Here is a 22,501-nt window from a genome sequence, read left to right on the forward strand (position 1 = left end):
CATCATCTCTGAGAGTTCCCAATTACCCAAAGGGAACTTGAGGCACAGAGAGGTTGAGGAGCGTGCCCAAGGCCACCCAGCACGTGAGAAGACAGGGCAAGATGAGGACTCGTACTCCCCCGGCTGGGTCTTTGTCTTCTCTGCAGTACACTTAATCCTCACCCCCATTTATAAACAAGAGCTGCCTTATGTTTGATTCATCATCTCTGAGCTGGAAGGGAAACAGCTGAGATATTCATCTGTGATTTGGAGCTGAGCTAAACCCAACCAGGAGTTTCTCGGGATCTAAAACAGCAGGGCCTGGGCTTCCCTGGTGGCGCAATGGTTAAGACTCCGCCTGCCAACGCAGAGGACGTGGGTTCGAGCCCTGGTCCGGGAAGATCTCACATGCCACGGAGCAACTAAGCCCATGTGCCACAACTATTGAGTCTGCGCTCTAGAGCCCGCAAGCCACAACTACTGAGCCCGCATGCCACAACTACTGAAGCCCATACGCCTAGAGCCCATGCTCCACAGCAAGAGAAGCCACCGCAATGAGAAGCCCGAGCACCACAACAAAGAGTAGCCCCCGCTCGCTGCAACTACAGAAAGCCCACTCACAGCAATGAAGGCTCAAAGCAGCCAAAAATAAATAAATAAAATAAAATAAATTTATAAATAAATAAATAATAAAACAGCAGGGGCTGAGGGTAATTGGTAAATAAAGGAAGGAGAAGCAGGTGAGAAAGGTGCAAAGCTAATGGAAGAGAGGGAAGAAGGGGTGCTAATATCAATAAAGCCCCTACTAGGTGCCAAGCACTGCAGTAGGCCCTTTCCTCAATACAGTCTGGGAGGAAGGTCTTCTTACCCTTGTTCATGGACGATTTAGCAGAGTCAGGAACCAAGCAGAGTTGGGTTTGCCTTCAGACTGAGGAAGGGCTGGGAAGATGCTGGGGGTAATTTCTGCATGTTGACTGCATGCTAATTATATGCAACTAGACTTCATTGCAGGGGAGCAGAGAATCAGAAGGACCCAGTACCAGCTGATGCCGACCATAGGCGGCATCAGATAGGTTACTGAAACAGTGCGGAAATGAAAACAACTGTCCACCAAGTCCAAAAGGCTGGCCCCAAGGGATGGATCTGTTACTTACTTGCTCTGGGGCCATGGAGACCACTCAATCTATAGGAGTCTTGGTTTTCTCTTGTGTAAAGTGGGGATAATTTCTCAGGGTTGTTGTGAGAGCATTTAATCCTCACAGCCTTTATGAAAGACATATAACAGTAGCCAACTGCAGAATTAATTTTTCTGCCTCCACATTTGGATCTTGGATTAATGTCTTTCTGCCACCAGTGACCAACTGCGAAACAGGAAAAGAAGATTCTCTGAGTGAATCAGAAAATGGGTGGGTGTTTTTCAACTAATTAACTTCCACCCACCCACCCCACCTCCCACCTCATCCATCTCGGGCCCTCCTGGGCTCTGGGGCCCCAGGTATTCTTGCCCTTTCTCATTCCTGGATGAGCCCTGGGTCGGGCACCAGTGGGGCTGGCCCCATGAGTCAGGGCTCTGACGCAACTGAATCAACAGAGCAGACAGGCCTGACCCAGCCAGTGGCCCCGACCAAAAGGAGAAGGCCAATGCCTCTGCGTGCACTGGGCGGGGGGGGGGGGGAGGGGGGAGCCTAGGCTGTAGCAGCTGTGGCCAGGGGCTGAGTTCAAGCTGGGGATAAACAGAGATGCCTCCAACAAAGCAGAAGGAAGCACAGCTGGTCTTTGGTGGCCTCTCAGCCCTCTTCCCTCCATCAACTACAGGGCAAAACATTTCCCCTGTCTGGCTGGTTTTGTCTCTACTCCAGAGACCCTTTCAGCCTTGCACACTGTGATCTGGAAGGGACCCACCACAGTGTTGGGGGTGGGTCAGATCGCAGAACCTTACCTGGTCGCCACATCTCTCAGCCTCCCTCCCTCCTTCCCCCAGCTCAGGATTGATTCTGGACTGAAAGGCGACGCAGCTGCTGGGAGTCCCCATCTTTATCCTGCTCAGGAAAGTCACTGGCATTGATGTTGCTCAGCTGCCACTCGCAGGCCTAAAACGCACCCAACTCCCGATGCATTATCCCCGATGCCCTTGACTTTCAGCAGCTCCCCTTCCCAGAATTTTAGCAACTCTTCATCTCTGATCTCTGTGCTGGAGATGTTTGCCAGAGAGGCTTCAAGAAAAGCCAAAGAGTGGGCCACTAAATGGGAAAAGTCAGGCAGCATAAGAGTCAGAGCAAAGCAGCCGGAGGATGGGAGTTTGAGCCTCAAACCCCTCAGCAGAACCAGGCGGCTGCTTTTTTTTTTTTTTTTTTTTTTTTTTTTCCTGCGGTACGCAGGCCTCTCACTGTTGTAGCCTCTCCCGTTGCGGAGCACAGGTTCCAGACGCGCAGGCCCAGCGGCCATGGCTCATGGGCCCAGCCGCTCCGTGGCATGTGGGATCCTCCCGGACCAGGGCACGAACCCGTGTCCCCTGCCTCGGCAGGCGGACTCTCAACCACTGCGCCACCAGGGAAGCCCCAGGCGGGCGCTTTTTTATTTTCTCTTTGACCTTCAGGTGCACAGCCCTGGATAAATCATAATCATTGATTCATGGCATTTTTCACCATTGGTCCATGCAGGGCTCCCTATAACTCACCACCTAGTTACACAGTTTCAGCAACGTAATAAGCCTCCATAAACCCACCACCCAAAACAAAAGCTAGAATTTAACAATAACCTACATCTAACCAGGAGATCCCCTTGCTGAGGTAGGTGGGCAAGTCCTTTTTGTTTATCAACTCAACATATCTTGATTGTACATCTTCAGTAGTCCATAGATGGTGCTAGAATCATCCTGATTTCCATGTTCACCATTTCTTTGCTTTTTTGTAATAAAAAAGATTCTGTGTTAGATGAAATCTTCTGGGACTTAATTTTTCCTTTAATATGAAATTGCTCACGCCGTTCATATTACTTTGTGGCACCACAGTTCATGTGTTTTGACTGCAGCATAATATTCCATTGTGTGAATTACCTCAGTCAGCGTCTTCAAGGCTGGCCTAGGACTGAACCCTGAAACTGCAGTATTTTCCTTAATTTTTTCATTCAACAAAGATTTATTAAATACCCACTATGTGCCAGGTATTGTAGGAGACACCAGGGGTGCAGTAATGGCCAAGATAATCACAGCCTCTATCATTCTATCTTGCAGGGTTTTTTCCTCATTCTCTTTTGTTTTCAAAAAGGTATGGATTGTTTTTTCTTTTTAATAACCACTACTCAACTGATAGCGATCGAAAACATGTTAGCCAGGGGTACTAGGGTCACTTCAGTTCAGAGGTGAGGAATCCAAGGCCCCAGAAAATACAGACCGAAAGCCTCTTTTGTTCCGTCTGTCTCTCAGCTTCTAGCACAGTTCCGGACCCATCAAAGGTGAACAGTCAATATTTGCTGAAAAATAAACAAAGAGACTTACCCTACCTACTTCAACCAGTGCAGACATGTATGTGCAGGCAGATTCCGTGAGAAAGAATGAACTGACAGGGGATTGGCCACTAATTGCACGGCCTTGATAACCCTCCAACCTGCCCCTCCTGTAGCCTTCCACATCTCAGCAAATGCCCTCTTACCTGTTCACTAAAAACCCAAAAGCATCCAATCTACTGGCGAGGCCTATTGCCTTTATCTTCGAAGCACAGTTGAATCTTCCCACCGCCCGTCTATTTATCCCCTCTTGCTGTAGCCACACTGATCTCCATTCTGTTCCTCCAACACCAAGCTTGTTTCTGCCGGCCTGGCTACTTCCTGTCATTCAAGTCTCAGGCCAGAGGCCCTCCCTAGCCTCACCCCTTCCCTAGACCTCCCATTTTAAGCATCCAGCCAGGCGCTGTCTCCTATCACCCATGTTACTCTCTGCATAGCACCCATCACTCTTTGGGTTTATCTGTTGACGTCTGGCCTCTCCTACTCTCCCCCTGACTCCCCCACCCCAGGATACAGCATCTTGAGGGCAGGGCCTCACCTGTCTTGTTTGGGCACTTCTCCCATCCTTGCTGTAATTATTTCTCATTTGTCTTTGAATCCACAGCTCCCAGAGCAGTGCCTGGTACAACACAGACACCCAAAAATATTTGTTTGATACTTAACTATTGAATGCTACCCACTCTGGTTATCAGATGAGCGTCAATTCTTTTCACCTTTGTATTTGAGTTAGACAAAAGGGCTTTGTAAACTGCTACGCGCCAATTGTGTACAGATTACTGTTGGTAAGATTATCACCTGGCTCTGTGGCTACCGCAACAGACTTGCCAGAATCGTTCTCATCTTCATCCTGGAAGTAGTTCCCTATCCAGGCCCTGGTGATGGTGGAGGAGAGACGGCCCGGAAGGAACTACAGTGCAGAGCCCAGAGTTCAGTTCCGTGTAGCAGTCATTTACTGGGCCTTTACTAGGTACAAGCCGGATGCAAAGCACTGAAGACACAAAGGCAATAAGAAATAGAGACCACCCGACGGGAGAGTGCTATAATAGAGTTCTGTGCCAAATGCCCGGGGGCACAGGATGGAAGGCCCAGGAGGAGAGTTCTCTCTATGAACCAGGCACTTTCCATCAGATATCGCATCGCATCCTCACAGGAGCACTTTGAAGTAGGTGTCATTTTCCCCACTCTACCGAGGGGAGGGGAAACCTGAAGCTCAGAGAGGTTAAGTATCTTGCCCAAAGGCTCCCAGTTAATAGGAGGCAGAACTCAAATTCCAGCTCAGCCCCTGCAGAGCCTAGCTATCTCTGCTGCATCCCCCAGCCGCCCGTGGCCTAGTGCCCCCGTAGGGCAAAACCAGGCACACCCCTCCAGCAGTTTGGGAAAAAGGAAGAAGCTCCTTCTCCCAACGACTATGTCCGCCATGCTCAACCATGGGAGCAGGCAGCACCCAGGGACCCCACAATTTCTAATCTCGGACACCCACCCAGGGGTTAGAAGAGGCCCTCTCACTCCCAGATGGGACTGGGAAAACTCCCCCCTGGTAATGTCCAAGGGCCTGCAGCTCCTCCACCTCCACTGGGGCGGCCATGACCTCAGCCAGCGGGCAGGCATGTCCCTGGGTAGAGACCTAGGCCTTGCCCAGCCCAGGGACTCCAGGTCCTATGCCAGACGAGGAAAGGAAAGAAAGAGAGTCATGGGAGGCAGGAGAGCATGAACTTAGGAAGCACCCTTCCCTAAGCTCTGCCTTGCAGGAAAGGGTGCAAGTACTTTGCATGAGAGCCTTTATGTGCGGGCTCCTGTGTGTGCCCCTATGTGGCTGTGTGTATGCTGAGTGCACGTGTAGTGGTGCAAATGAGTGGAAGAACAGAGCCTTGTGTGCATTTGTGTATGTGTATTCACGATGACCTAAGACTACACTCACAGAAATAACTTAGTGTCCTGGTAGTTTTTTGTTTTTGTCTGTTTGTTCTATTAGGTATAACATATGTTCAGTAAAGTACTCAAATCTAAAGTATACCACTCAATGAATTTTTACACACATATACCCCCATGTAACCAACACCTAGATCAAGATCTAGTTTTCTAACATTCCAGAAGGCTCCATTGTGCTCCTTCAGATAACCCCCAGTATAATCACTATCCTGACTTCTATCACCATGGATTAACTTTACCTTTTAATCATATATATGAAATAATACTCTTTTGTGTCTAGTTTCTTTTTTTCATTATTATGTCTCGGAGATTCTTCCATGTGTCATTGCATTTCACACTAGTTTATTCTTGTCTATTGCTGAATTATATTCCATTATACGAATACACCACAGTTTATTCCATCAGTGATTGACTTTGGGGTTTTTCCAAGTTTTAGTTATTATGGATGAAGCTAGTATGAAGATTCATGTACAGGTGTTTTGCTGGACAGATGTACTCATTTCTCTTGACCCTAATTCCTGGTCATAGAATCATAGAATACTGAGACTTCCCTGGTGGTCCAGTGGTTAAGACTCCAAGCTCCCAATGCAGGGGGCCCGGGTTCGATCCCTGGTCAGAGAACTAGATCCCACATGCCACAACTAAAGGATCCCGCATGCCGCAACGCAGATCCTGCACGTGACAACAAAGATCCCACGTGCCTCAACTAAGACCTGGTGCAGCCAAATTTAAAAAAACAAAACAAAACAAAAAAGAATCATAGAATAGTCATATGTTTAGCTTTAGTAGATTCAGCCAAACCTTTTTCCAAAATATTTGTACCAATTTACACTCTTAGCAGCAGTGTCTGAGATTTCCAGTTGCCCCACATCCTCATCAGCACTTAGTATTGTCAGGCTTTTAAATTTTAACCATTCTGGTGTCTCTGTAGAGATAGTTCATTGTGGTCTGAATTTACATGGGCCTGATGAGTGATGACGTCAAGCATCTTTTGGCACTTAACTGGCCATGGAAGTATCCCCTTTGGTGAAGTGTCCGTTCAAGTTTTTACAGAACTACAATATCTATCAAAGTAGGCAAATAATTGACAAAAACAGACAGGCGAGCAGAACCATCTTAAGAAACTCAGCAATACACACAACAGCCCAGCAGCCAGTTGTTTTTCAATTGCTAACTAGTTGCTACAATTAGTAAACCTGTTGTATCAGGTCATTTAGATGAATAACTGAATTTTATATTTTAAATCAATTATTTAGATATCATAGAGCCCCCCACCTTAGACTCAGCAGGGAGAAGGGAATGCAGATAAGAGCCCTTTCCTGGGCTCTTAACCCCAGCCTGAGAGGTTCCCTCACTCAACTCACTGACTGTTTTTCCTTCAATTACAGGAACCTGACAGCGGTCAACCCCTGAACAGCCTCGGTAAGCTCAGGTCTGGCTTTCCTTTGTCTATCTCAGTTTCACTCAGTTACCAAGTAGATACTAAACCCCTCTTGCATGGTCCTCACCACCACCTCCAAGCGCTAAATGCTACGGGAGACATCCATCCACCATTCACCAAACATGTATCAAGCAAGTGTCATCTCCAGGATTCATTCTACAAGTAGGAGGCATGGTCTCTGGGGAAATAGAACCATCAAACCTAAAACGCCAACAGCAGTGATTTTCTAATTCATTCATTCAGTTACTTATTCTCTCATCCCTTCAACAATACTGTGAGTGCCTGCACGGGGTAGGCCCTGGGCTGGACACGGGACTACAGCAGTAAATACAACAGCCAAAGTCCCTACCCTCATGGAGTTTACAGTCTGACCGTGCTGCCAAGGAACAAGCTGGACAAAGGTGTTTTCACTGGTAGAATAGAAAATGGCAGTGTTTGCCTGACTTACCAGAGAAAAATAAGTTAATAGATGAAGTATTCCCAAATATAGGGTTTTTTTTTCCTCCTGTTCCATTTTTTTAAACCATTGATACCTATGCCTGATAACCTGATCAGCAAAACGAGTGAGCAAAGACAAATTAATATGACAGCTTCATAAGGAGATGACCAATCCCACTTACTTTGACAGCTTATTTATTTCAGGGTCACGAGTTAATAAAGATCACAAACAATATAATCTTCAGCAGGTAAAACAATGCCTAGTTTCTACTTTGGAATTTAATATATCAATATTCCGTGGTGTCCCCAAAGAACACTAGACATTCAAGGGCTCCACCACCTGAGTAAGCCTGGGAACAGCCAAACCAGAAAACAATTAAGGGAGCTCGGGAGGGAGAAATCAGTGCCAAGTGAAGATTCCGAGGTTAAGAATGATTTCAGGTTGTGCAAGGACCAGGGAGTGAAACTGCTCCTGTGGAAATGGGGCTGCCGAGGACTAGCAGTGGGAAGTCCATTTGGCTGGGAGAGGGAAGCCAAATTACACTGCCTTTGAAAGCCCAGAGAAGAGGGTGGTCCAGAGACAGAAGTCATGGGGACCCCTTGAGGGTTCTGGAGCAGAGACGTGATGGGATGAGAGCAATATGTCTGTCTGGCAGCATTCGGCAGGACAGGCTGGAGGAAGGAACAGTGGCAGGCAAGGAGGCTATTCATAGCTCAGCGGGTTGGTTAACTTTATAAACAATAAACTTTATAGACAATAAACCAAGAAAACCCTTCGCTTCCTGATGATGTTCTCCGTGAGAACATCAGGGAGGCAGAGACATTGGGCCCTGGACAAGGGAACTCATCAAAGGACTCCCAATAAGTCATTCACTTCTGGGAAAACAAGCCAACCTTTTATCCCCAGAGGTAGGTGCTCAATGAAGACATCAGGCATGAATGAATGAACAGAATGTCTCCATGTCCATGGCTGCAGGAAAGAGGACAGTGCTGAACACTCACTGCTGGAACTTTAAAAACAATATCCGACGACATTATTAATAACCTACTCTGTTGCCAGGTCCTGATAATAACAGGCAATACCAACCCACATCCTTAGGGCCAGAGCTCTGGGTCTGAGGTTCAACCTCTCCCTATTGAGGAAACATAGAGTTTCCTATGCTTTCCCTATCAACACATCCAATGATATCCGCACTTATTGGGCACCAGTCTCTTGCAGGGTGCCATTCTCTGCTTTTGAACAGCTGAGGAATGACATAGAGACAGAAACATAACTAGCCATCATTCCAGAAAGAATAAAATGAGACCTGTAAGAAAGGCAGAAGGGATGTGCTGAAGAGAACAAGCAAAGAGTAAACCGTTTATTCACTTGACACATATTTTTTGAGTTCCTACTAGGGGCCAGGCACTGTTCTAGGCACCAGGGACTCAGCAGTGAACAAAACAGACAAAAATCCCCATCTTCCTGGAGACTTCATTTCAGGCAGGGTTGGAAGGGGCTAGATGATATACAAAATATGTAAAATATACAGCACATTAAAGGTGATGAATGCTTTGAAAAAATAAAACAGGGAAGGAGGATAGGAAATATTGGAAGATTGAATTTTAAATAGGGAGGTCAAAGAAGGCCTCAGTAAGAAAGTGACATCTGAAGAACAATTGGATGGAGGTAAAGGAGAAAGCCATGTGCAGATGAGGGGGAGGAGAGCTGGCCTACTGCTTTCCAGGGATTCTCAGGGTTGCTATAACTCCTGCCCTAGCTCTCCCTGGAGAAGTCCCCATGGCACCTCCCCAGCTTATTGCCTGCAAGGAGAGGGGACACCAAAGAGCCTATCCCTGACGCTTGGTGAGAATTTAATCTTTTAAAGCCTTGCCATGTTCCATCTCCTTGGATAGCCACATGAAGTGGACAATATAGTTATTATTGCCTCTGTTTTAGACATCAATAGGTCCCTCCTGGTCTCCCGAACCCCAGACTCTTGTTCTAGTCCATCTCCTCCCTGATGAAAGAGTCATAGTTCTAAATATTCATGTGATCATATCTCTCTGCTGCTTAAAAGCTTTCCATGGTCCCTCACTGCCCTCAGGATAAAATCCAAATCCCTTAGCATGACAGTCAAGACTCTCCACAAGCTGACTTTGCCAGCCCTGCTTCCAAAACATGCTTTTACCCACCTTACCTCCCAGGCACGCCAGCAGCTCACAGCTCCCAACACCCAGGCCTTCACCAAGCTGGACCCACTCCTCCCTCCCCCATCTCCACCTAGAAAGACCCATTTAAGTGTCTTGATGGTGTCTGGTGGTACTGGCAATTGTGTCCCTGTTTGCCTCTTCCCCCAAATTGGAATCTCCTTAAAGACAGGACCTTTCTAGGGACTAGCTGTGTGTTGAACTGAGTTGGAGATGAAGGCCATTAGGTCACCTTCATTCACAAGTATTTATTAAGCTTCCACTAAGCACACACTGTGCTGACAGCCCCTGCCCTCCTGGAGCTTATAGTTTAATCGAAAGACAAGTCAGGAAAGAGGATACATGATAGTAAAGGGAAAGGGTACGTGCCTCTCCTGGGACAGACGCAGGTCAGACTGGAGAGAATGAAACATCCTAGAAGAGGCTGTCGAGACAAAGAGAAGGTGCCATGGGCTAGAGGAGCACCTGTGCAAGAGGGACACGCCCGGGTAAGTGAAAGGAGGTGGGGGGCCCCTATGCTGAGGAAGCTAAGCCTAGTCTGCAGGAATAACCCCAGCATCAACCAAAACGGTCCCCAAAGTTTTCCTGGGCTCCGCACCAGGGGCCAGAGGGTGGGGAAGCTGTGGGCCTTGGCAGGGGTGGTCTCCGAGTACTGACTGCAGGCTCTTCCCCTCCCCCTCACAGATGTCACCCCCCTGCGCAAATCCCGCACCTCCCTGGAGATCTTCAGAAAGGTGGGGATCCCCATCATCGCAGCACTGCTGAGCCTGCTGATCATCATGACCGTGGCTGTCCTCAGTAAGTGGCAGCCCTCACCCCGGCCCCCATGCCGCCTTACTGCCCCCCCTCCACCCCTACAGCAAGTGGCAGCTCCCACCCACCCCTCCCCTGCCCTCACCTCAGAGCACTCCCCACCCCCGCAGAGTCAAGGCCAGGTGATCTGCATAGAGCTTTGTATCCACCCCTGCTCTGAAGGGAGCCTTCCTCTCAGAGTGAGAGGGAGATGAACTCAGCCCCCATCTACCCAGATGGATTCTATCCCAGAAGATTTCTTCTGCGGGGAAAGCTCAGTTTGCACCAGTTACAAACCCACTCAGGCAATGGCACAGCAGCCAGGCCCCCTGCCTGCTCCGCCCCAAGTCTGCAGACAGAGAGCGGGGTGGATCCGCAGCCCTGCTGGGAGGAGCAGGCAGCATGTCTGCTTATGAGGAGGGCAACAGGGAGGACGCATCGGGGAAGATGCCCAGGCAGACAGCACCTCTCCCCACCTTGAGCTCTGGCTTCACCATGGCAGGAGCCTGAGACCCCCTGTTATCCCAGGCAGGCCACTCTGGGGCAAAGAAGAGTAAACTGAGCGAGCCCCGATTCCCACAGTCCCTCCCTTTTCAGCCCGCACATCCTGTGACTGAGTCCCCATCTTCACCCACCCCCACAGTCACAGCAGGCTACTGACCGCAGCTTTCAGGAAGGAAGTAGGGCTGAGGGGACCAGACTAGGAATCAGGACACCTGGGTCGGGGATCCCAGCGCTGCCCCTTCTTGCTGCTATGTGACCTTGAGTAAGTCCCTCGACCTCTCTTAACCTCAGTCTCCTCACCTGTAAAACATCCTGCCTCCCTCAGAGGGATATCAGAGAACCAATGAGGTTAACGCGCGTAAAGTACCTGGATAAAAACCAAGTTGTGCAAAAGTGTAGGTCATCACCAAGTGTGTAGAGATGTGGCCGAGGCCACGTGTTTGCTCACCAGGCCAGGACGGCCTTCCAGGAACCTGCAGCAGCCTTCAACTCGTTGGAGGACGCTCAGAGGTCATCCAACGCCTCATTCTCCACTTGGGCACTGAGGCAGAGAGGGGGTGTGGCAGTCGAGGACGGGGCTAGGACAGGTCCCCAAGCCCTGACTGGGTAGGTCCACTTCTACTTCGTGGTGGTGGAAATGCAGATACACAACACAAACACCACCCAGGTCCCTGAGCTCCCTATCAGTACGTGAGATGCAGATAACTCCAAATCATTCCTCTTGACCTTGGCTGGCCCAAAGCGGTGGTGGGTGTGCAGCAGCAGCAGATTTACTGTCCTAGGCCAGTTTGGCTCAGACTAATATCAAGATGAGCCTGCCTACTCTGAGCACGTGCCCTGCCATAGTGGAGAGAGAAGACAGGGCCAGGTTCAGGGTGATCCAAGGCAGGTACAAGTACATAATTTAGAGTCGGGCTCTCCCTGTCTCAGAAGGCCCTGTGCAGCTTCCAACCCGGGACCCCCAGGTTCTGCAACCAGAGGAGGTAACGTGAACTTCCATCCTGGGCTGGGCTCCCTCAACCTTTTGGCTTCTGGGGGCTCAACTGGTGACGCTGTGTCCTGGCTTCACCCCAGGAGGCAGAAGGGACCCCTCCTCACCCAGGCTCCTGACCATGAACCAAACTCTGAAAGTCCAGGAAATATCTGACTGACCTGCTCTTTCTCCCTTGCTTCTCAAACCAGGAGCATCGGGGCCATAAGATCACATTTTGAGCTCCTTCAGGGAAGGTGCGGAGAGGCAGCAAAGAGCCTTAGAACTAGACAGACACTGATCAAAATCCTGGCTCTAACACCTGACTGCTAAGTGGCCTTGGGAAATAAACCCTAACTCTCTAAACCTCCATTTCTTTATTTGTAATGGGAGTTCATAATGGCACCTGGCTCCTAAAGTTGTTGTCAGGATTCCAGGTGACAATGCAAGGAAAGCGCTTAGCAGTGATAAGCAGGGCCAAGTCAGACTTGTTACCACCACTCCTAGGGTCAGCCAGTGGTGATGCTGGGCTGCAGAGGGGAGCTTCAGGCCAAGGGAGAGTTCAGTCAGGCAGGAGGAGCCAGGACAGTTTGGAAAGTATGGAAATATCTGTTCCCTGAGGACTTTTTTTTTTTTTTTTACAATTTTTTCTTTGCTTTTAACATCTTTATTGGAGTATAATTGCTTTACAATGTTGTGTTAGTTTCTGCTGTATTACAAAGTGAATCAGCTATACATATACATATATCCCCATATCCTCTCTCTCTTGCGTCTCCCTCCCACCCTCCCTATCCCATCCCTCTAGGTGGTCACAAAACACCGAGCTGATCTCTCTGTGCTCTGCGGCTGCTTCCCACTAGCCAACTATTTTACATTTGGTAGTGTATATATGTCCATGCCACTCTCTCACTTCCTCCCAGCTTACCCTTCCCACCCGTGCCCTCAAATCCGTTCTCTATGTCTGCATCTTTATTCCTGTCCTGTCCCTAGGTTCATCACAATCATTGTTTTTAGATTCCATATATATGTGTTAGCATACAGTATTTGTTTTTCTTTCTGACTTACTTCACTCTGTATGACAGATTCTAGGTCCACCCACCTCACTACAAATAACTCAATTTTGTTTCTTTTTATGCCTGAGTAATATTCCATTGTATATATGTGCCACAACTTCTTTATCCATTCATCTGTCAATGGACATTTAGGGTGCTTCCATGTCCTGCCTATTGTAAATAGCGCTGCCATGAATATTGTGGCACATGTCTCTTTTTGAATTATAGTTTTCTCAGGGTACATGTCCAGTAGTGGGATTGCTGGGTCATATGGTAGTTCTATTTGTAGTTTTTTAAGGAACCTCCATACTGTTCTCCATAGTAGCTGTATCAATTTACATTCCCAGCAACAGTGCAAGAGGGTTCCCTTTTCTCCACACCCTCTCCAGCATTTATTGTTTGTAGATTTTTTGATGATGGCCATTGTGACCTGTGTGAGGTGATACCTCATTGTGGTTTTGATTTGCATTTCTCTAATGATTAGTGATGTTGAACATCCTTTCATGTGTTTGTGGGCGATCTGTATATCCTCTTTGGAGAAATGTCTATTTAGGTCTTCTGCCCATTTTTGGATTGGGTTGTTTGTTTTTTTGCTGTTGAGCTGCATGAGCTGCTTGTATATTTTGGAGATTAATCCTTTGTCAGTTGCTTCATTTGCAAATATTTTCTCCCATTCTGAGGGCTGTCTTTTCGTCTTGCTTATGGTTTCCTTTGCTGTGCAAAAGCTTTTAAGTTTCATTAGGTCCCATTTATTTTTTTTTTATTTCCATTTCTCTAGGACGTGGGTCAAAAGGATCTTGCTGTGATTTATGTCATAGAGCGTTCTGCCTATGTTTTCCTCTAAGAGTTTGATAGTGTCTGGCCTTACATTTAGGTCTTTAATCCATTTTGAGTTTATTTTTGTGTATGGTGTTAGGAAGTGTTCTAATTTCATTCTTTAACATGTAGCTGTCCAGTTTTCCCAGCACTGCTTATTGAAGAGGCTGTCTTTTCTTCATTGTATATTCTTGCCTCCTTTATCAAAGATAAGGTGACCATATGTGCGTGGGTTTATCTCTGGGCTTTCTATCCTGTTCCATTGATCTATATTTCTGTTTCTGTGCCAGTACCATACTGTCTTGATTACTGTAGCTTTGTAGTATAGTCTGAAGTCAGGGAGCCTGATTCCTCCAGCTCCATTTTTCTTTCTCAAGATTGCTTTGGCTATTCAGGGTCTTTTGGGTTTCCATACAAATTGTAAAATTTTTTGTTCTAGTTCTGTGAAAAATGCCATTGGTAGTTTGATAGGGATTGCATTGAATCTGTAGATTGCTTTGGGTAGTATAGCCGTTTTCACGATGTTGAATCTTTCAATCCAAGAACATGGTATATCTCTCCATCTGTCTGTATCATCTTTAATTTCTTTTATCAGTGTCTTCTAGTTTTCTGCATACAGGTCTTTTGTTTCCTTAGGTAGGTTTATTCCTATATATTTTATTCTTTTTGTTGCAATGGTAAATGGGAGTGTTTCCTTAATTTCTCTTTCAGATTTTTTTGTCATTAGTGTATAGGATTGCAAGAGATTTCTGTGCATCAATTTTCTATCCTGCTACTTTACCAAATTCATTGATTAGCTCTAGTAGGTTCTGGTAGCATCTTTAGGATTCTCTATGTATAGTATCATGTCATCTTCAAACAGTGACAGTTTCACTTCTTCTTTTCCGATTTGGATTCCTTTTATTTCTTTTTCTTCTCTGATTGCCGTGGCTAAAACTTCCAAAGCTATATTGCATTTTCTGAGGACTTAAAAACACTAGACTCCTTCCCATCATCTAAGACAGCAAAGGAGCAATAGAATCTTGAAGGCAGGAGGCAGAAGACAAAAACAAAGCAAAACACCAACCTCCTAATGGGTCTTTCAACCCCAGATAAAAACACCAAATCCTAGAACTGCACTTGATAGTGATGAGACACTTTCACAACCACCAGCTCATCAAACGTTCTCTGCAACCCTGTGAGGCCCAGAAAGGGGAAGCGATTGGTCTAAATTCACACAGTAGGTGGCAGAGCCAGCACTCGGGTCTTCAGACTCCAGGCCCAGGGCTGTCTTCTCCATCCACAGAGGCACTGTGCCAGCACTTGGGGTTGAGAGACTAGTGGGGACTGTTTCTAAATTGCTCCCCACACATGATCTTGATTGACTCCTCAGCCATCTTTAGGGATAGGGACAGATGTTATTATCTCCATTTTACAGATGAGGAAACTGAGGCTCAGGACCAAGAACACCAGCTCCTAAGTGACAGAACTGGGCCTGGAACCCACATCTGCCTGTCTCCAGGCCCAGCATGTTTTCAGGGAAACAATCTCTCCTGCCCCTGGGCTGCCTGCTTGACCGTCAGCCCTCTCTGCCCCTCCCTGCCCTTGCCTTACAGTCAAGGTGGTTCTGGACAATTACTTCCTCTGCGGGCAGCCCCTCCACTTCATCTCGAGGGGGCAGTTGTGTGATGGCCAGCAGGACTGTGCCTCAGGGGAGGATGAGCAGCACTGTGTCAAGAAATTCCCCGATGGGCCTCCAGTGACAGGTGAGTCTAGGGGCTGTGGGGCCAGGGGAGTGGTAAGGGCAGGAAGTCGACTCAGGTCCCCTTGGTCCACTGCACATCTGCCACCTGACTAGACTAGTCACTTTCCTTCCCCGTTGTAAGGTTCTTAAAAACAGGATCATGTCTTGTCTACTAGGTCCCCAATACTTGACATGCAAACACTCAGTAAATTTTGATGAACAAATGTGGGCCAGAGGGGACAGGAAATTGTAACTGAGCCTGCCCCATTCCTGCTGCTCCTGCGTGCTGAATGGAACGACCTTGGGGAGTTCCCTCCTTTCTCTGAAATCTATTATTTCAAGGGGACTAGAAAGAGACCATTAAGGCCGTTAGCCAGCTATTGATCCCTCTATTCATTAGGTAAGTGTTTATTGTAACACATTATGGAACAAGACTGAGCTAGGTCCTTCAAAGAATATTAAGATGTTTCAAACATAAAAACCCATGTTCTTTCTTGGACTGTTCTAGCCCAACTTGATCCACCTATTACTTGGGCTCTGAAAAGAAAAGACAGCCCAGGACACGGGTGATGGGGGCTTTTGTGGGGCAAGGCTGAGTAACTTCCTGGGTATTTGCTCTTTTTTATGTGTATTTGCTCTTTTTTATCAGAAGTCAAATGCCTATAGGCCCTGCCACCCTACTGCCAATAGCACTCCCCTCTCTGACCTTACATGGAAAAAGAGCAACATTCCTCTTTGCGAAGTTTTCCCAGGCTAGGCAAGCTGTGTGAATTATGGGTAGGGAAGCCATGTAATATATCATCAAAACTTATACATATAAAGAGCTATTAATAATTATGCCAAGGCAAAGGTCAAAATGGAGATTGTCCCCAGGACATCTAGTCACCCTAGCTACTGTCAGAATGAGACTCAATCTGGCAAAGCCAAATGGAGGAACTTCCCTTGAGGTTGAAAGGGTTGGTGTTCTGTGATGCTCCCCAGTTCCTGGTAGGGTTTGGGCTACCGGTTTGGGCTGGTCACATGATGAATTCCGTGGGAGATAGGCCAAATGGGTCCCTGCCCTGAGCTGACCCGGGTTCCTCCCCTTCCAGTCCGCCTCTCCAGCGACCGATCCACCCTGCAGGTGCTGGACCTGGCCACAAAGAACTGGGCCTCCGCCTGTTTCGACAACTTCACAGAAGCTCTTGCCAAGACAGCCTGTGGGCAGATGGGCTATGACAGGTACCCAGCCCAAGGCTCTGGAGGCTGTCACCTCACCCCATGACCTTTCTCCCTTTCTTTCTTCCTTCCTCTTTCCCCTTTTCCTCTCCTTCCTTCCTCCTTCCTCCCTCTTTCCTTAAAAGTATAGGTATTGGAGTCAGAGCTGCTTTTGAAGCACTTTCCCTTATGAGCAGCATGAAGTTAAATCTTCTAAGCCTCAACATGTTCAAGAGTTACTGGGGGAAGCAATACCAACCTCATAGGATGGTTAAGAGGCACCAGAGAGAGGATATCTGCCCCACCCCTCCCCCACCCCCACTGCCACCCCCCCCCCCACTGCCACCCCCACACACACACACACACAGTTCAAGCTCCTTTGCAATCCTTTCCTTTCCTTTACTCCTCAATCCTCACTCCTTCTTGGCTTGGCAAGTCGCTGTCCCTGCCCCAGAATACAAAAGTCTTATTTACTTATTCAAAGTCCCATTGGTTAAAATTTAGTTTAAATGAACCTGATTTCACTGGGCCTTCATCAGCAATCTCAGCTTTCTCAGCAAATTTCAAAAGCAGTTTTAAATCTTCAGTGTATGAAAAAGGATATAAGAAGGGTAATCAGCATTACGTATTTATATTCATTTGATCTTGGCAAAAACCAGAAAGGTAGTTATTATTCTATCTATTTTAGAAGTAGGTTCAAAGAAGGTAAGTAACTTGCTTGGATGGTAGCTGGGAGGGAGAGGGCTGGCATTTGTGCCCAAGATTCCCTAATTCCTGGGCATCAGAAGCATCTCTGTTTCTCGGTTGGGTAATTCTCTCTTCTCTGGAGGTTTCATTTATAAAGGGAGGGGAGGGGAGACAGCTGATCACTCACAGCCTAACTGGAGAGGATAGAAAAGAACCCATGAATTCAGTTGCACAGGGGATAATCTCTTCCTACCAAGCCCCCAACTTCAGGATCCTGAGACACTGGACGCAGAGACTAGGTAGAAATGATAAATCTTAAGCAGACCTCATCTATCAGTCACAGAACCCGCTTCCATCAATCCCTAGAGCAGCCTCAAGGTCCGTTTTCAATAAGTGCTGCAGGCAGCCATTACTGATCCATCAGACCTATTTGCCCCTTCTGCTGTCTGGTTATCAGGCTTCTCCTGCTCTCTGCCCTCCATGGGGTGCAACATCCAGTACCCGCTGAAGAGGATACCCTACCACCTTCATTTTCAAGGAGAGCTGGGAAGGCACGTCCTGTCCCTGCTGTTTCCCCTCCCCCAGCAGCCACCCCAGCCCAGGCTTCTGGCTGCAGCCTCCCCTCCTCCCTACTGCAGTCCAGCCAACTGCAGCGTCAGCTGTACCAGCAGAGCAGGCTGCAGCTTGATTATGAAACCAGGGTGTCTCCAGGGGCTCTTAAGGTAAAAGGCTCCTGCAATTTCTGTCCTTCTGGAGCTCTTTAAGGCACCAAGCCATCTCTCTCTTAAGCTCTACAAGATCAAAGCTGGTCAGGATTATTCATCAGGATGTAACTGGTAAACAGAGGCTAACTCTCCTGGGAATGTCCATTTCCACCATGATCCCTCCTTCTGGGTCTCAGATTTCCCTGGCTAGGAGGCCCTTTTTGTCCCAGGACCACAAAACCCTAGATGGCTCAATGTGGGAAGGACTCTAGAGATCATCTGGTCCACCCATCGTTTTATACAGAGGAAAACTGAGGCTTAGAGAGACCCAGAGAGGGAATATGACCTACCAAGGGTATACAGCAAGCTAGTGTCAGAGCCAGGACAAGAACCTCAGTCCTGAGGGCTCTCAGCACAAAACCCCACACTGCTAGACTTCAGTCTTGCAGGTGCCATGCCTGGGTCATCCAGGTAGTGCCAGATTCCTGGCTGGGAATGTGAGAATGTGCCAGTCAGCCAGTGCCTCAGGTTGACCCACGCCTGCATACAGAGTTTATACTAGCTCTGTAAAGCATGGCTGGATGGGGAAGGATAGGAGAGATGGGAAAGAGGCAGATTCAGTACAGGTACCATCAGAAAGATGGGATTAATCAGGGAAACCTTCCTGGAGGAGGGCAGACTTACACCTAAGGTTTGATAAAGACAAGCATGGGTTAGAGGAGAGGAAGAGGGAGAGTGGTCCAAATGAGAGAAATGTTTGTCTGGATGCATGTGAAGCCTGATCTTGGCCTGTCCTACCTCCAAAGGGACCATAAATGTACCCCACTACCAAATTTAGACCAGATGCCTTGTCTGGAGAGCAACATATCCACATTCAGTTCCCTCCAAGGTGAGGGGAGAGCTAACCTGGTTCCTTTGCCTCCTTGTTCCCCTCGCTGTGAACCAGAAGAAACCGCGGGACATTTGGAAGAGGGACAGAGCCGGGAGTTATCAAAGGACATCCGTAACATTTGTCCAGGGCTCTGGGTTCAGGACCAGGCTTCCCTGCCTGAGAAAGCAAGTCCACAACAGCACTGTGCCCAGGGCTGAATCCTGGGATGCCAAGGGACCATCCCTTGTCATCTAGCAAAGCAGTCACCACCCTCACTGACCAAGGCCGCCTCCACTCCCCTGCCACGCCGTACCCAGAAGTCTCTGCTGCCCCCTCTCCTGGGAGTGGGGACTACTCCTACCCTCTTGGTCTAAACTCCTGCCCCAGCTCACATCTCTCCCTCCCTCTCCTTCCCTCCCAACATGAGCAGCAAACCCACCTTCAGAGCCGTGGAGATTGGCCCAGCCCAAGACCTGGATGTTGTCAAAATCACAGAGAACATGCAGGAGCTTCAGGTGCAAAACTCAAATGAGTAAGTGAGAGGGCACCCCCGGCCCACAAAGGCTCACATGTGGACGATGCCATCGGGGTTGCAGCCAGCCCACCCTGAACAGACTTAGCAAGGCAAACTTAAGCCAGACAACAAAAAAGAACTCCTGGCCAGGCAGACTGTCGGATACCAAAAGCTAGAGCATCACATTTCTGAGAGGTTTTCTGTATTGACTCTTTGTTTTAATACAAGGAGCAGCTGGACAAAGCGTGCTGTCCACAAGCTGGTGGCCTTTCATCAGTCAATTAAGAAAACCAAATTTGTTTCCTATGGCCTTATGTTCCCTATTAAGCCCAAGAGGCAAGATTCCAAAGGCCACTTTGTCCTTCCTGCCTCTCCTCCAGGCCAGAGTAAGCCCTCCCCACATTTCCAACTCTCCAGAGGAGAAGCTGCATGGCCTCTGTCAATGCACCACTCCCGTGCCCACCACCCTGAGTCAGAGCCCGGCATCTACAGGAAAACTGTCACCCTGCAGCAGAGTGACTCAGAGAGGATGCTGGCTTCTTTGCATTCAGGGATGTTGCTGAGGGCTGCTTATTCATCAAAGAGTAAATCTTGAAAAGGACAGGAAGAGGAGCAGAATGATCATTTGCCTGGAATTTCATCGAAATCCCATTCCTCTTCTGTTTGGAGAGCCCGCAGTACAGCAGACACTGCCCCAGCCTCTGCTCTATTCCATCTCAGGCTGCCAAGAGCCCGGGGTGGGCTGTGACTCGGGCAGGGCCCAGCACGTAGTAGATGCTTATCAGTAGTGCTGTAGAATCCAATTGCATTAAATCGCACTGAACTGGGTGAAAGTACGGTGTCTATACAGCCCCACCATTCAGGTTCCGTATTTCCCGGGTCCTGGGAGGGGACTTTAATCAATAGTGCTGGGAGACCTGAGTCCCTGCCTCCCAGCCAAGGGACAAGCAGAAACCACAGGACGCCTGTGTCTCCCTTCCAGCTCCTGTCTCTCAGGCTCCCTGGTTTCCCTACAGTGCGTTGGTGAGTACGCCCCATCTCTGAGGGTTTGGGTCCTGGGCCAGCAATAAGCAGGGAAGAACTTCATCCTCATTCTTAAATCCCTCAGACTCCAGGTGTCACGCTGTTTTGTCCCAACCTTACTCCCTTGGCCTTGGGCTTGTAGGTAACGTTCCTTCAAGTGGTTGACAGTAAGAACTCCTTCTTACTGTCCACGCTCAGTCCCACAACCTGGGCGGAGACCCAGGAGAGAGAGTAGGAAAACCGGAAAGGGCAGGACTGGGCTTCCACCCCCTCCCACCCCTGGCCAGGGCCCACATAACCTCCTTTGTCACAGTCAGCTCATCTGTCCAAGATCTGATTACCCACATCCCATTTAGCAAAGATTCGTGGAACGGTTAGAATGTATCAGCACCGCCAGGCCTCTGTCCTGAGGAGCTAATGGCTGAGCAAAGAGAGAGGTGCAAGGCCACGTGCAGGAAGTACCAAGCTGAGCAGTGGTCCCGGCTGACATGCTTCAGAGAGAGCTGCACCTGGGGTGGGGCAGGGGGAGGGGCAGGAGACCTGGGCACCAGGTCCACTGGCTTCCAGGGTGACCTTGAGTAATTCACCTGACCTCTCTTAAGTTCATCTTCCCAAGAAGCCCTTCAGTCCGACTACCCAAGAGGATCCCGGGAGACCCCCTAGCTCTGAGAGGAGATCAGAAGACAAAACAAGCACTGTAGCCCTGCTCATCCCACCAGCCTCATGGGAGAACCGAGCAGAGCCTGGCAAGATGGCCAGAAACTGGGCCGCCTTAGAGGAGAAGGGTCATCCTCGCTGCCTTTGCAGTTTAGCAGTGTATATGCTTCCTTGTTGGATGCTAAGACTCTTAGTCATTATCATGTGACCCCCACGATACCTAGTGAGTGAGGGCTGACCCATGGTGGCTGGTCAATGAACGAATGAATGAATGTTCACATCACTCAATGTGCTAAGCTGAAAAGCCCTGGAGTCACAAAGAGGCTTAAGCCACAGACCCTCCCTTGAGGAGACTTCTGTCTCACTGAGAAGACAAAACCGAACCACGTCAACAAGAAAAGCTGGCCAACACCCAGGCAGGCTGTGGAAATGCCAAGAGAGGAAAATCCCCAGGGACTGTGTGACCTGGAGGAAGTGCCCAGGCTAAACATCACAGAATGAACTGTAGGCTCCAGGGAGGGAGGGACCATGTCCATCTCTCTGTCTTGTCCACCACCCTCTTCCCAGCACCCTTGAGACACTGTAGGCACACAATTCAAATCTGCTGAATGGTCGGTGATCTAGAGAAACAGGAGAGGAGACAGCCTCTCAGGGACAGGCCCTTCCTGGAGCAAAAACAGAAAGACTTTTTAGGGAGCTATAGCAACAGATCGATTTGGCTAGACAGAAACTTTATATAAGGACAGCAGAAGGCTGCCGGAAGGGGGAATTTAAACTCTTCCCTACAGACAAAGGGGGATGCTAAGGGGCTTTGAGTGGGGGAGTGAGGTGACATGTAGAAAACAGTGTTTGGAATTAGATGGTATTTGAAAAGCCCCTGCCAGGCATAGGCCCAAAAAGGGTGGTAGCCTTTCCCCCTTAGAACCACCACTGTGGCAGCGACTGCCAGAAGGATTGGAGAGGCTGAGAACAGGACGGGGAGGTGGAACTGGAGGGTTTTTTTAAGAGTTTGCGAGTCAGATGTGAGAGCCAGGAGAGTGGGATGTGAAAGAGGGAACAGGATGTCAAATTGGGAGACTCTCTCAGCAGGGGGAAGGGACTTGGAGAAAGGTGAGTTCAGGATGGGAAGATCCATTTCTGGAACTTTCTTCCCACTCTCCAATCCCAAAGCAGCCTGTGGGTGTCTGTTTACTGTTACTCAGTAGGAAGAGCTGGGGACACCCCTTTGGGCGGGACGTTCATAATTCTGCGTCCCTGTTTAGTTTGAAGGTCATGAACGCTGGCACAATGGACACGCCCATGTTCACAATATCAACTCCTAAACTCAAACAAAGTTGAAAAAAAAAAAAAAAAAAGGAGAGGGAGATTGGGGGAAAGCCTGTGGTCTGGGACACTCAACGTCTCCCTGTGAATAATTCAAAATTGGCGTGGTCCTCCCACCCCGACCCAGCCCCCGGTCCCAGTCCTAAGGGCCCTGCTCAGGATAGACTGGGTGCTCTAAGGGGAGGCA

General features: G+C 48.6%; 1 protein-coding gene across 1 annotated transcript in view; it reads left to right on the forward strand.

Annotated features, from left to right (window-relative positions):
* Positions 1–22,501, forward strand: part of TMPRSS4 (transmembrane serine protease 4) — a 35,113-nt gene that overhangs the window by 7,302 nt on the left and 5,310 nt on the right. Inside the window, exons 3-8 of the mRNA XM_060105267.1 lie at positions 6,801–6,834; positions 10,166–10,279; positions 15,211–15,360; positions 16,430–16,559; positions 19,225–19,329; positions 20,294–20,334. Coding sequence (XP_059961250.1) covers positions 6,801–6,834; positions 10,166–10,279; positions 15,211–15,360; positions 16,430–16,559; positions 19,225–19,329; positions 20,294–20,334 — 574 coding nt within the window. The remainder of the gene's footprint in view (positions 1–6,800; positions 6,835–10,165; positions 10,280–15,210; positions 15,361–16,429; positions 16,560–19,224; positions 19,330–20,293; positions 20,335–22,501) is intronic.

This window comes from Mesoplodon densirostris, chromosome 7 (genome assembly GCF_025265405.1).
Source record: "Mesoplodon densirostris isolate mMesDen1 chromosome 7, mMesDen1 primary haplotype, whole genome shotgun sequence".
NCBI lineage: Eukaryota > Metazoa > Chordata > Mammalia > Artiodactyla > Ziphiidae > Mesoplodon > Mesoplodon densirostris.